Here is a 15633-nt window from a genome sequence, read left to right as displayed (position 1 = left end):
TAGTCTCTAATAGAGGATAGGACACTGCTAAGGAGTTGACAGCTATGTTGACAACGTTGCTGTAGTGGCATCATCATCATCATCAACCATTCAGCAAAATCAACGGAGCCTCTTCCTCCTCCTGCTCCTCCTCAAATATCGCGATAACCGCCCTCCCCCTCCCTCCGCAGCGGCTTACAACGAGAGGAGAGGAGGGAGGGGAGGGAGAGGAGGGAGGGGAGGGAGAGGAGGGAGGGGAGGGAGAGGAGGGAGGGGAGGGAGAGGAGGGAGGGGAGGGAGAGGAGGGAGGGGAGGGAGAGGAGGGAGGGGAGGGAGAGGAGGGAGGGGATGGAGAGGAGGGAGGGGATGGAGGAGGAGAGGGAGGGGAGGGAGAAGGGGAGGGGGGAGGGGAGGGGGCCGCCTGAGATCTCGCGAGACTTGCGGGGGCCACAGCTCGGCAGGGTCCGGAACGCGAACAGCAACACGGGCAGCAGCAGCAGGAGGAAGAGGAAGCGGAGCGCACGGAGCGTGTGGCGTGTAAACAAAACACAGCGACAACAACAACAACAACGACGACAACAACTACGACGACTACTTCCAACAACACCAGCGGCGACCGTCGTTCGTGAAAGTGCAGCGACTTTAAACGGCGGGATGGACCGCAAGGGCGCGCCGCTGTGGCTGTGGTTGTGCGTGGCGGCGGCGCTGAGCGGCGTCTCGGCGGCGGACGTCTTCGACGCCGTCCTGGGCGACGCGGGCCCCTGCCAGCGAGCCTGCGGGGACCGCTACGGGGACCGCTACGGGGCACAAGTCGCCGGGGACGGACACGCGAGCGAGAACCTCACCAGAGGCGGTGGGGCGGAGGCGGCAGGGGGGATGGAGGAGCGCGTGAGTAGCACCGCCAACAGCACCAGCCTGTACCACCACTACTCTGTACCACCACCACCACCCTGTCCCACCACCCTGTACCACCACCCCCACCACCATCAGCCTGTACCACCACCACCCTGTACCACCATCACCACCACCACCCTGTACCAACATCACCACCACCACCCTGTACCACCACCACCACCCTGTCCCACCACCCTGTACCAACATCACCACCACCACCCTGTACCACCACCACCACCCTGTACCACCACCACCACCCTGTACCACTACCACCAGCCCGTGCCACCACTACCCTGTACCACCACAAGCCCCTGTACCACCACCACCATCACTCTGTACCACCACCACTACCCTGTACCACCACCACCTGTACCACCACCACTACCCTGTACCACCACCGCCTGTACCACCACCTCCCTGTACCACTACCACCACCCTGTACCACCACCACCATCCTGTACCACCACCAGCCCCTGTCAGCCCCTGTCAGGCACGGGGGCACGCGGGCTGTTGGGACCCCGCGGGCGATGAGAGAGGGGCACGGGGCACGGGGGAGTTTTGGGGTTCGACACGGGGGGGGGGGGGGGGAAGAGGATTTCGCATGACGCGGATTTGCGATGTGGGGTTGTTGGACGTGGGGCACGGGGGCAGGAGGTCGTGGGACGTCGGGACGTGGGTTGGGATAGGGGGCACGGCTGTGGGGCTTCGGGGTGGGGTGGTAGTTGGCGTGGGGGAACCGGGGATGAGGTTGGACGTTCGGCGTGTTTGTGTGTTTTGAGGCGGGAGGCAATGGGACCGGTTAAAAGGATTGGGGTATGGGAGGTGGGACAGGTGTTTGGGATATGATACACATGGCATGGGACAAAGGGCAGTCGTGTATTGGTCAATCTACGATGTTGGCACGGAGGTCACTCTGGTCACAGAAATCGTGAATTTTAATGAAGTACATGGAATCTTTAAAATGGCTGTACGTGGTTGGGGGAGTGGAGGGGGGCGTTGATGGGGAGGTATCACCCCATGCCGTGACCTTTCCCTGAATTGGTTTTTCTCTGCACCTTGGCCGTGACTTGTACGAACAAAAATGACCGTAGCCCTAAGCCACGGGGCACTGGGTACGGGACATTGTAGAGTGCGATATGGGACAATGGCCATGGTATGTGAGGGACATTGAGCGTTGGGTCCTTAATTAGAAAAATGAGACATTGCCATATTGTACATGTTCGTATGATAAAACGAATTTCTTTATTCTTATTCAAAGGATTATCAGTGAGATGCAGGATTAATTATGCTCACTGGGTTGCTAATTAGAGGTTTGGGAAATCACTATACTCCCCTTGCTCAAATCATGTTATACGTTTATAGGCTTTCGCCTGGCTTCCAGTCAGGTAGGAGGAACTGGTGCAGAGTAGGCCGGCCACCCTCTGGTTTCCGTTCACGAGGAGGGGGTTGGGGAGGGATTTCTGGAGTGCTCACGTAGGAAAGAATATAGGGTTCTCGTCATTCACCGTGTCCTACATTTGAAAAAAGGATATGTTGGATGTCACGGGGGGGGGGGGGGGTGTTCTGATTTAAAGTAGGACGAATCGGTCGACTAATTCGAGAACAGAAAAACTACTTTATAATTTCACGTAAGTGCTGTTAATTTTAGTAAATTAGTATTTGTCAAATAAACGAGGCACGCAAAAATACGCCTCCTATAAAATGTGATCTTGCTTAAGAGATATTATGTGTATATATCCTCAATTTAAATGTAATATAGTTGCATTTTAAATGGATGCGAGTGACGATAAATAATTTTGTCGTATAAGTGGAGTAATTTCTTCTGCCCCTAATGAAAAGCCCAGTGATGTATAAAATAAAATATTTAATTTAATATGCCCTAAATGCATTTAATAGAGAAAATATATGGACTTGTCGAGGATGCTGTGGCCTTGATTGATACACTTGGTAAGAGGGTATAATTTTTATCCATCATATTGATTTTCCCAATCCTTTTTAGCGGAATAAATAGCACTTACTGGCAAAACGAAATGCTATTTGACACTGGGTGCATCACTGCCTTTTGAATGTGTTAATTTGAAAAAAAAGGATATTTAAATATATGGCCGGTGACTGGAACCATAAGACACCTTAAGTGAAATCACTCTTTGTTTATGATTGCATTGTTTAGTGTAAAGGACTAATGGGGTCTTAAGTGTGATACGTTTTTTTCCCCGTCCAATTTCGTGAACAGTTCACGTTGGAATCTCACCTCCTCACATAGGGACATCCTCTTTTCTTGAATGGTTGGCAGAGTGTTTCACCTCTGTCCTCTGCCAATCTCACTGTAGTATTGTTAATCTCCATCCCACAATATTAGAATACATTTTAATCGAGCAAAAGAGAAAATCTCAAACCGAGTGTCGAAAATAATGATAAACATGGTTTCATTTCGTCCAAATCTGCCCGAGGTCGAGCTGTGGAAAATATTACCTCTGGCTGTGTCGAGGCAGGAGCAGGTTCCCAGTCAGGGTCTTAGGGAGTAGGTGGGCTCCAGAAAATATTCCATGAGAAATTAAGCCCGGTGATAATGATGGATTGAGAGAGTGCCAAAGGTGAGAAGGATAGCACGGGGAGAAGAGAGAGGGATAGAGGGGCACATTGAAGGACAAGAAAGGGATGGTATGGATTAGTGAGTGGGGTACAGACGATGGCAGTGAGGTGGATGGAGACAAACGTTGACAAGGAAAGTGGAGGATAAATGTAGAGGAAGAGCACTATAGTGTTAGAGGGCCAGCGAGAAAGAGAGAGAGAAAGGAATATGGAGCCCAAAGCTTTAGAAGGACGGTGATATGCTAACGAATGTGTGGGACCGGGGCACGGATAGGATCGGAGACTGTGGGACTCGAGGTGGGACGTGTAAGGTGTTGAGTTCTGCATGCGAGGGGGGGACATGCCTGTGACCCAGGTCACCAAGAATGTCCCAAATCTCACTCGACCTCGAAAGGAAAGCAGGTTTGAGGCTGTATTGTTTTTGGATGGGCAGCAGAGGAGGGCGGTTCAGAAATATCCATTGTTGCACTGTACTTCTACGTTCGCACATCAATGCAGACCGACTGCACCAACCCGCACTGACCAGTGTGATGCATCACGCTCAAATAGCCCCCATCACTGCCAAGGTGTGACGAAGCCCTCATCCGGCAGTGGATTGACAGAGGGTTGTGCATGTACACAGACAAAGACCCCCCAGTATAGCCTTAACAGACTGTTAGGGGAAGTGCTGCTAGCTAGCACCTATGAAGGCCGGCACGGAACACGAGAGGGTGGGTGGCCAGCGCCACACCCGGCCGCCTTTGTCACCCCAGTGGTGATATCTTTATGCACCGCACTAGGTACTCATTTTGAGGCTGAGTCGACCTAGGGGAGGCCCAGGACCGGTTAAGATAATCGTCACTGGTGTTGGCTGTGAGCGTGAATCGAATGCGGGTCGCCAGGTTCGTAGCGCAGCGCGCTAACCGCTACACCACCGCTCCTCACACACACACACACACACGTACACACATGCACACATCTTTACACCTGTTTATAGTGGGAGATGGTGGATGTGCGGGGCCTTTCACGTAAACACGTGCAGGTGGGGGATAGCGAAACGGTGGGGGAGAGAAGCCGTTGATTGACACCAGCGATATGAATATGTAGAGTGAGACGGAACACGATAAATTGAGATCAGGCGAGGTGGGGCGTGAGAGGGACGGTGTAATACGGGGCCCGTGTTGCCCGTGTTTTCTCCACAGTACGGTATATGTAAAGCCATCTCGTGTACATGTGCGCCTAGCGCAGTGTGCTGTAATCATGGGTGATCTGGCTTCGACGTGTGGCCATGTACACCACGGCAAGTGGATTGTGAACCTGCCGACCATCGACTACTCCTCAAATGATTACCTGGGATGGTTGTGGGAAAGTAATCGCTTGGGAGAGACAAAGGCGGCCGGGTATTGTAATGGGCTCTGGCTCCACGTTTTGGGCTGCGTGCAGGATGTAGCCGCGAATAACTGCGATCGCTGTACACGTGGCTTTGTGTTCGCGTGTGTGTGTACAATGAATAGTATTACATTTTTGCCACTTGTTTTTATCTTGATATTTAACAACAGCAGGTTAAACTCGGATGCAAACAGAGATTTGTCGTCACCAATAAATATTGACGGTCTGGCTAACTCAGGTGTGTGTTTTTTTACTTGTACTGTACTGCTATTGTGTTAAGTAAATATGCGCGTGACCGTGCACAGTTGACTGGCGATTGACATTTGAACCTGGCCCCTTCTGGTGTCACGGCGTCGTTGGCAGTGGAGAGAAAATGTGCACGCCGTGGCCTATATGGGCAGCATCCCGAAGTTTGGAATGTAACCTTAAAAATATTACGGGATAAATATTGCGTTCCTAAACGTACGATCGGTGTGTGCGCGATTTGACTCGTACATATCCGGGTAATTTAAAGGTGGGGTTGCAAAACGCGCGTTAATCGTTCCCTATCCAGGTGGATAAATCGCTCGTGAATGAGCACATTGACCAAACGTGCATGCTCTTCATCATCCACGTATATGCTTTGCTCAAATGAGCCACAAATGGTCCTCATATGATTGCCCATTCATGCTTCAAACCTTCCCTCGCATCTCGGCCGCTGTCAAAAAAACGCGAGCGTTGTGTGCGCGCGCGTGTGTGTGTCCGTCCAGAATGTCCACCTCCACACTGGTGCTGTAATGTCCACTGTTGATGTGAGTGGGCGCGTGCGACGATTCTCTCCATGTCGTCGCTGCCTGCATCTGATATTTATGCCGAAAGTACACAGCGTGCGTCATTATTAATACCGCTCGGCGGCACACAAGCTGTGCACTGTACCTGATGTTTGCGTGGACTAGCATACGAGAAAGATAAACATCCTTGTGACATATATTTCCAACAAGCTTTGCGCACAGCGACGCTTTTTGGAGTCTCGCAATTAACGTTTATTTTTACAATGACATTAATATTGCATTTTTGTGAAAGAATAAAAAGCCAATTCAAACTTTAATGGTTTTTACTGAATAAATTGAACGCTGTTGGGGACCTTTGTATGGGTTTTTTTCTACAATAGCGCATCTATAATTGGAATGAAGGATCCGTGAAAAGGTTAATTTTTCTGCGCGTGTGTGAAGCTCCAAGCATCTGAATCCATGCTGTTAGAGCATCGCGTGCGGTCCACTTTGTTTTCAAAGCGGAGGTGACATCTTGCCTCGACGAAGCATCGCAGGAGCATTGTGATCACCTACTATAATTAGTCCCACACCTGCCTTAACCTCTCTTTCGTCAGTCATAGCTTTCTTTGAGAAATGCAATTCCCATATTCATGGTTTTACCAATTCCCTCTGCTGAGAAATTTATATATATAACAAAAAATTCTCGCTGCTGCAGCTCGGCTTGTGACCCAACAGGAATCAACATCGCCCTCAAACATCAGATCCGGGTACTAGTACTTAATCTGCTTGGAGATCAACGGCAAAAATTGCTATTGCTGCTCTGAAAAATCCTGCCTTCCTACCCATCTGACCTCATTTTTTCCCCCCCACACCTCTCGGAGCCCTCGCTGTGCCGTTAAACCACTTTCGCTATAATTGTCGTCGTCGTCGCCTAGCGGCAGTTGCTGCTCTTCTGCTGTTCCTACTGTCTGAAACATGTTCCATCTTTGTCCACGCTTCATTTTTGAGAAAGCAGATGTTAGTGGCCCTTGTTAAATTGTAAGAGCTGGGTAGCTTTGCGTTTGGAGTCTGGACTAAACACCTCTCCAGTTTAACTGCCTAATGTTTGCACAGACTCATAAATGTAACACTGCCTAAAGACACGCAAATGTGTTTATGTGTTTATGTTACGATTACAATATTAAATGTTTTATGTAAATTAGAAGGCTTATTTATGCTAAATTAAGAGATGATTGCCACTCATCAACCTGCTATTTGCTGCTTTCATGCTTCGATTGCTTGCTGTGACATCTTCAGTGATGTTTGCGCATTATTTTCTGATTTATTTCCTCGTTATGTTGTTCCTAATTGCTCTACAGAGTTCTGTGTTTTCAATCTTCAGCCTCGCATCTCCCTCTTTCATTTCTCCTCCTTGGGTTCGCTGCTCTCCAAAGGGATTTTGGATTATTACATCACAGGACCGCGAGAGATGGCATGGTACTTGAAGAGGCCTTCATCCACTGCTGGATGATGAAAAGATAATGTCTTTAATGTCATTAAAATTTTTGCAATTACTGTATTGATGTGGTTTTTATATTTCAAGTTGGTCTTTTTTTTATAAAAACTATTTAAACTTTAGCATTTTAATTAAATTTCTCTGTATTAAAGTATGAATGCATTCATAAGAAATGGATATCTAACGTGTTTGCATTTAAAATGGTTTTCATTTATTCCTTAATCTGATTTTAAATGGGATCAAGGTGTATGTCGATGTACTCCACTTCCCCCAGTTCATATCCAAAGTCAATATTCGCTCACTTCTTGCCCATTTGAGATGCACCTCAGCATTTTACCTGGTTCTGCCCAAGGTGAAATGCAGCCAGGTCATGATTGGAGCAAAGCTGATTAGAGCTTTATTCTATTTAATCTGTTAAATACGTTTGATAAGATATTAAACGCACGTATTAAGGGACATGGAAGGGACGACATTATAATGGTAATGATCTTATTATTTATTTATCTGAACAAAAATACATTATTTATTCAGATGGCAGATGTAAAAAAAATGTTTTACCCTCCATCTAATGTAGTCTGACGAGATGAAGAGAGCCATTTTCTCAAACACCGCTGTGATTTTGTGCGCCCATTCATCTGCATGGCACATGAAACTCTGTCTAAATTGGTTCCTCGCTCCACTATTTCGCCTCCACAGGCCAAACTGAAATTTCGGTGAACAATTGGATTTGTCACGTGGAATAAAAAAAAGATAGACATTTGCAACTTTCGCAAACGAAGAAAAAGCTAAAAAAAGGGGTGCGCCAAATTTCAGCTCAAACTCCGTTCGTTTTAAAATAAAAATGCTCATAAGTCTAACAACGCTATTAAACGCATTTCAACTGTAATCAGTCTATTTGTCAATGTGATCAAATTAATATTGAATTAATATCAATATTCAGCAGGATGGGAAAAAGTGCCATTTAAGCCAATCACTAATTATAATTATTGGATAAAATTAGGTTCAGTCCTTTGTAAATCCAATCCTGGAAGAGGGCCTTCCCATGCCTTGTCAATCACGGGCATTGTTTTATCATGCATCACCACTCCGGTAAGTGCGGGCTGGTGACGGGGGTCTGTACCAGGACTGTTTCAGATATCATTCGCCACCGATGTTTATCCGTGGCCGAGAAATTAGCTCTGGGAGCCGGGTACGGAGACCACTTTCCCCATTAATAATTTTCACAATAAAAATGTTCTGCCTTAATCCTCGCTTACAGAACCAGACTAAGGCACACATGATTTCTAGCACTGTGCATTTAGCAATTTGAAAAACTCAAAGAGCCAGACTGATGCATCATTGCCATGGCCACTCTTAAACCTTTTTGGCCACAGAACAGTCTGTCTCCATGGTATCCCATTTTAACAGACCTTTTTGCAATTGTTTCTCTCTGGTCCCAGTGACAGAAGAGTGCCACTCTATTTTAACTGGGCCACCTGCATAACCATTTGTTAAGTCATGAAGCCACCTTAGCAACAAGACATGAATTCATGCTCTGACATTGCTTCTCTCAACGTTAAATGTTGTCTTTAACGAAGTTTGATTTTTACATTACTTCTTGGCCACTGCCCCTTGACTTAAAGTCAATTCCTGCCCAGTAAAGCACATCCTGCTGGGCTAACTTCTAAAGTTCCTGGGCTGCTGTGGTTAGGGGCTTGGCAGGGTGGCATTTAAAGTTGAACCAGAATGGAGAGTATGCAGCAGAAACGGCTGAGCCCACTGAGGGCTCAGGTATGGTGATGGTGGTTCCTTTTTGGAGTTTGTTTTTCGGCTATTATTGGACCAACAGAGCCTGGTTTTTGAATAGCAGTCACAAAACTGGAATAATGCTCTCTCAAGATTCTTATCAATATTACTATTTACCAGAAACAGCTTTTGATAACAAATTAAGCCCACCGTTATGTGCGCCTTGCCCAGAAGACCAAAATACAGCCCATGCGGAGAGTGGCATCATCCTGCTAAAAATCTATATTTCCAGATTGGGAGGATAAACACTAATAGACCAGTGGGCAAAATGCCACGGATTTTGTGAGTAAAAAAACATTTGATTGTTTTTTTGTGGAGACGGAAAAAAAACACAGTTTGGTTTGGTTATTGATTGTAACATCATATTTTCTTTGTACAATTCCAAGTTGTCACTAAAAGTTTATAATATTCCATTCCATTTTTTGTTCCAGCCTTCTTTCAATTATATTTCTATTCCTCATCCCGTTTGTTGAATTTCAATGTTGTCAGTGTGTCTAGCTGTTACGTTTGTTATTCCGTACTCCTTGCCTGCTTGCTACACTCGAACGTGGATATAATCTTGGGTGGCAGCCCAGACTCAAATCCAGGACCTGGCGCTGTTAACCATTTTGTCTTGATGGTCTCATCACACGAAGTCTGGTCATCCTCGCGGCGTCTTTTGGCGAGCCATCAAACAAAGAAGATCACTGCATCGAGCTGCACTTTCAGCGATGTGCTTCTGTGGCTATCTGGAACACTCTTCCTTCCGATAGTAAAAAGCCACTTGAGCTATGCACTTTTAAATCATCTACATTGACAAACTAATTTCTTTAACATTGCTTTTGGTGTTTAGTTTGTTGTCCTTCCCCCGCACCTCCAATTCCCACGGTTGGCTACGTACGGTGCGAAAGAAGCTAAACATACAAACAAGTGCTCTCACGTGGACTTGAGCCTCTTCCACCTTCATTGCATCCCTTTTAACCATGCGTCACCATCCAAATTTTACAGTTGATCGCGCGGACACCTTGGTGGCGTATGAAGACCTCAAATGAAATGGATGGTAGTCTCAACCGCAGTTTAGCTTTTGAATCGAGTTTATTCTCATTTGCTGTGGATTTTTTGCGTATGCTGCATTGCCTTTGAACATCACAATTGGTTTGCAATCACCTTCTTGAGCAATTTATTCATATGCCCCTTTGGTTTGGCACCTTGAGGTAGCAATGCATGGGAGGGCGTAATATAAATAATAACTGATGATGATTTTGATTGTATTGTACCTTTTACCAACTATTTCTACCTTGCAATTTTAAAAATTATTTGTGTATGCGGTTACCCTTGGAAAGGGAGCATCTTGTCTTGATGGTCTAGTTGAAAACAGTGGATTTTTTTAATTTAAATGCAGCGTACACGTTCCGTAAAGGATGATGTTGTTAAGTATATATGTGTGTCCGAAATTTGTCACTATGCAGCCAGGAGTGGCTCACTAGATTGGTTTGTAGAGGCCTGATGGTGAAACTATCGATTTATATAGAACAATCACTTATGGGTCTGCAAAAATGCCTGACCTGTTTAGTTAAGTGGGTGAAGCTGAGTTCACACGACATAATGACATTCAGTAACAAGTCTATACATTTCGGTCATGGGATTAGGCAGCATGGCAGGTGGTCTGAAAGAGCCATCTGCAAGGTGTGATTTACCAAAAACAAGATTGCAAGCTACCAGGGTGTTTGTGTTTAGTGTCGAAACGTGTTTGTCTGTTTGCAGGTCACGCATGGTGGGAATCAGTGTGGGTACTCCAACCCCTTCCAGGATATCCGGTCAGCGTTGAAAATGTAGGGCTGTTACAGAGAGCCCGTTATGCATGGCAGCCTATGGTAAACAAGCACAGTGGGCGGGGCTACGTCAGTGCACGGGCAGGTGCCCTCTACGACGTCCGCGCTTCGGACGTTACGATCCCCCGGGGCCCCACCCCTCAGGGAGGGGGGTGTATAAAAGGGGAATGTATCGGGGGGCTCGGGAGTGATGTTTAGCTAAAGAAGAGGAGGCGGAAGACGTCTGAGATAGAGCCCTGGACTCCCCCTGGTACGCCGTCCTTATCAGGACCGCGCAGGCTCGAGCCAGTGGCGTGGTACCAGAGCCAGAGCCAGTGCTGGTCTGGACTCTGGGTACCGGGCCCGACTGACCAGTGTCGGGCCAAGATAGCCTCCCCTAGCCCATTAGTGGAGGACTCAGAGGCAGGCTAAGGTTAGCCTAGAGGTGTGTCCTCAGATAGACGGGTGAGGGGGCCGATACCCCCTCAATTGTGTATGTCACAAAGTTGGTATTCAAATAAACAAGTGTGCCTCCAACTCCGGTGTCAACGAGTCATAAGCATTACTACATCTGGCGTCAGAAGTGAAACAAAGTACGAACATGGATACACGCCGGACGACTCGAGTCGGAGTACCAGGAGCGGAGGACACCGCTGCAGTTGGAGAGCCCGAGACGGCTGAAGATGCCATCGAGCAGCCGGGGCTGGGTGCATCCACGCCACAGCAGCTGGAGGAAGGGGAGCCGTCGACGGAGGGGCTGAGGCAGGCGCACGCGAAGCTGGCCGAGCTGCTGTACGCCGCAGCCGCCATGCTCGATAACATCACACGGCTGGGGGCTGCGGGACCGCCACGAGGCGACAGCAGCCAACGACCACAGCGCCTTCCCGCCATTTCAACGGAGCAACATTTTGAAACTCCCGCCATCGCCGCAGCTGCTGTTGAGGGCGTGGCCGCTCTAAGCATCGCGTCCAACGGCGGGAGTACAGTACCTGCCGCGTCACCACGGGTGCGACCGGCGATGCCATCGCTGCTTCGGGCCGACGCTGAGTCGAGTGAGGGAGGCGAGGGAGCGCGATCGTCCTCTGCAGCCGCTGCCTTACATCAGCGACTGCCGCCGCTCAAAGAATTTGTGGGCGAGGAGGGCGACTGGGGCGGCTTCCAGCGGCGCTTCCTCGCTCACCAGGAGATGGCACAGTGGACAGACGCCGAGGCACTCCGAGCACTGCCAGCACTCCTCGACAGCGACGCCCTCGCCACACTAACATCGGCAACGAAGGAGAGGCGTTCCACGCTGCGGAAGGCGATGCAAGTGCTGTCCGCTGTGTATGGGCCACCATCGGACTGTCGTCAACTCTTTTACGATCGCCAGCGGGGGACGAAGGAGTCGCCCCTGGCGTACCGTACAAGCCTCCTGGCGCTGGCAAAGGAAGCCTTTCCACGAATGGACGACGAGGGGATCGACGCCATGGTGACAGAAAAGATACTTTTGCTGGCGGACGACTTAGACATCGTCATTGTCGCACAGGACGATGCAGAAATGTGCTCCCTCCAAGCGGCCCGTCTCCTCCACGCAAACCTGTCCTCTCAACGACGGAAGGCCAGCAAGGCGGCGAGCGGGCGCGCCGTCGCTGCGGCCACCCTCCCGGCGGAAGAGGTTTGCGCCATCAACCATCGACGGCAGCACGGAGCGGGAGCGCGGGGGGACCGGGCCGGTTCAAGCCATCTACAACGTCCATCGTCGCCACCAGCGCTTCCACGCTGCTACAACTGCGGCATCCGGGGCCACGTCGCCTCGGGGTGCCGCTCTCCTCGGCAGCGCGGGACGACACCTCAACGGGACGCCGGCCCTCGTCACAAGCTCCACCATCATAATCCGGCGAGTCGCGGCACCCCTCACGTTTGGCCCACGCACACGCCCGTCGCACACTTAAACACCGCAGCGAAGGGGGGGCCAATATCGCGTACCATGGCACCAACACGCACCGCTCTGGGTACTCACATTGAACCCAGCCAGTGGTCCGTGTTGGCCCATCGGGTTGTAGCCGCGTCGTCGGGGTCGTCGGCCGTTGTGGGTCACATCGATGGGGTGGAGGTTCGCATCTTGGTCGATACAGGAGCATCGGCGACCATTATTTCGGAGTTGATTTATAACATTCTCCCTGCCCAGAGCCGTCCTTTGATGCCTGTTAATGTGCCATTCTTTGCTGCTAACGGGGGTTCACTTGGCATCATCGGACAAATTCGAGCCCAAATTTGTGTCGGGGATATTAAATTATCTGGGCCGATTTTTGTTTCCTCCTCGCTGGCGGTTCCGTGCCTGCTGGGGACGGATTTCCTGGCCAAAATGCCGATTAGGATATTAATCGACCAGGGATGCATTGAGCTCCCATCGGGCCGACGCATGGCGTTTTTGCCATCCCCCGCTACGAGCCGGACGGCGTTCGCGACGGTGCCGGCGTTCGTAGATAGAACGGTGCGCGTTCCTCCGGGGGCGCAAATGTTAATTCCTTTGAGACTTCGGCGGCCCTTCGCTAAGGGCATTGGGGCTCAAGGGGTTTTGCTGGGACCGTCTAGGGCCGGGGTCAGTGGACCTAATTTACTCCCGGCCCAGACCATAGTGAGAGGGGATGGAGAACCCTTCATCGCGGTCCTCAATGTGGGCTCGCAGACGGTGGTGGTCCCACAGGGGACCGTGCTTGCTCACGCAACGCCGGTGCCCTGTGAGGAACCCGTCGCGAGTCATGTCGGCGCTGCCCCTGCACCGCGACCACATTCAGACAGCGATGAAGGGTGGCTCGAGGCGCTTTGCGCGGGATCGACGGACCTGTCAAATTTAGAGCGCCAACGTCTTAAGACACTACTGAGGGAATTTTCCGACGTTTTCAGTCGGGATAAATACGATTTGGGCTGCACTCATCTGCTGCGTCACCATATTGATACGGGTGACAGCGCGCCAATACGCCAAAATCTTTTTCGGTTGAGTCCCGCCGAAAAGGACCATGTCAAATCGGCTGTTGATGACATGCTAGCCGCCGACATAATTTCTCCCTCCAACAGCCCTTGGGGAGCGCCGATCGTCCTGGTTAAGAAGCAGGACGGTTCGTTGCGGTTTTGCGTTGACTTTCGGCGCCTTAATAAAATTACGGTTGCCGACGCATACCCGCTCCCACGGATGGACGAATCGCTTGACGCCTTGGCGGGAGCGCGATTCTTCTCCACATTGGACTTACTTTCGGGATTCTGGCAGCTTCCTCTGGACGATGATTCAAAGCCTAAAACTGCTTTCCGTACTCCGCACGGCCTGTTTCAATTCAACCGGTTGCCGATGGGCTTACACTCAGCGCCGGCAACTTTCCAGCGGTTGATGGAATTGGTTTTGGCTGGATTGCAATGGGAGTCGTGCCTGATTTATTTGGATGACGTCATTGTCTTTGGCAAAACTTTTGAGGAACATCTCCAGAGGTTGCGGGCGGTTTTCCTAAAGATGCGGGCTGCTAATTTGAAATTTAAGCCCCAAAAATGCCATTTGTTACGCGAGTCGGTGCGTTATTTGGGGCACATCGTGGGGCGCTCAGGTATTTCTACCGATCCCGCCAAAACGCAGTGTGTAAGCTCCTGGCCGACTCCCACCTCAGTGGGAGAGGTTAGGAGTTTTATTGGGTTTGCGTCGTATTATAGACGCTTCGTCGCTAATTTTGCGACTATCGCCAAACCCCTACATGCTTTAACATCTAAAGGGGTTCGGTTTTGCTGGGGTCAGGAGGAGGAGGCTGCTTTTTGCTCCCTTCGGGATGCTTTGGTAAACGCTCCTCCCCTGATTTACCCTGATTTTTCAAAACCGTTCTTGCTCGACACCGATGCGAGCAACACGGGTATTGGGGGCGTGCTCTCCCAGGTGGTTGACGGCGTGGAACATGTGGTTGCGTACGGCAGTCGGGTGTTGTCTCCAGCGGAGCAACGGTATTGTGTCACCCGTAGGGAACTGTTGGCAATTGTCCATTTCGTCCAACAGTATCGCCCATATCTGTACGGTCGGCATTTCACCGTCCGCACAGATCATGCGGCACTGCAGTACGCCCTGAGGGTTCAACAGCCATCGGGACAATTGTCCCGATGGTTGGAGGTCCTCCAGGATTACGATTTCCAAACCACATACCGTAAGGGCGTTCGCCACACCAACGCGGACGCTCTGTCACGCTTGCCAACCACCTCCGAGTGTGCATGCCTCCTGGGGTCTGGACGTTGCAGGCCTCCAGGGGACACATCGGTACCTGTCTTGGCGGCCGCCAACGACGACGATGCAATGGTTCCTAATTCGATCGAACAACAGGGCAAAGATTCCCTGTTGGGGTTGCCCATCATTGAATGGGGGCGCCTCCAGATGGAGGATGTCTCCCTCCTCGGGTGGCGACGTCGCGTTGGCGGTGCGGCGGGGGGAAAAAGAGGTGGTTCCGACGCATGGGAAATGTGCCAAGGTCTGCTAATGCATTGGGACGGGAAGTCACGTCGACATCGGCTGGTTGTCCCTACTGGGTTGCGGGGTAGGGTGGTATGGGCCGCTCATGAGCGCCTCCTACACCTGGGGACCCAAAAGACTCTCGCCTTGCTGCAACTTGATTTTTACTGGCCTGGCATGACGAGGGATGTGGGGGATTTGTTGGGATCGTGCCCTCAATGTGCACAACGCAAACCGCCGGCACGGGAGTCTAACCCGCCCTTGCAATCGATCAAAGTGTCCAGGATAAACGAGCTGGTCGCTCTGGACATTTTGGGACCATTCCCCGCCACCCCCAGAGGGAATAGATATTTGTTGACGGGTGTCGAGTATTTTACACGCTGGCCTATGGCCTGGCCTTTGGCCAACCAGTCGGCAGCAGCCATCGTGGAGGCCTTTGTTCAGGGTTATGTCCTGGACAAAGGTGCTCCGGAGAGGCTGCTGACCGACCAGGGCAGAAATTTTTCCGGTAAACTACTCAGA

At 50.4% G+C, this 15633-nt stretch overlaps 1 protein-coding gene across 2 annotated transcripts in view; it reads left to right on the top strand.

Annotated features, from left to right (window-relative positions):
* Positions 1–403: 403 nt before the first annotated feature.
* The window catches only part of TMEM59 (transmembrane protein 59), a 65335-nt gene continuing 50105 nt past the window's right edge, over positions 404–15633 (top strand). Inside the window, exon 1 of one of the 2 annotated variants that reach the window (XM_078605686.1) lies at positions 404–867. In XM_078605686.1, coding sequence (XP_078461812.1) covers positions 634–867 — 234 coding nt within the window. In that variant the 5' untranslated portion in view covers positions 404–633. The remainder of the gene's footprint in view (positions 868–15633) is intronic. The other variant, XM_078605684.1, reaches the window with a different exon arrangement.

Source organism: Lampetra planeri, chromosome 24 (assembly GCF_965212315.1).
Source record: "Lampetra planeri chromosome 24, kcLamPlan1.2.h2, whole genome shotgun sequence".
NCBI lineage: Eukaryota > Metazoa > Chordata > Hyperoartia > Petromyzontiformes > Petromyzontidae > Lampetra > Lampetra planeri.
This window is presented reverse-complemented; position numbering and strand designations above follow the sequence as displayed.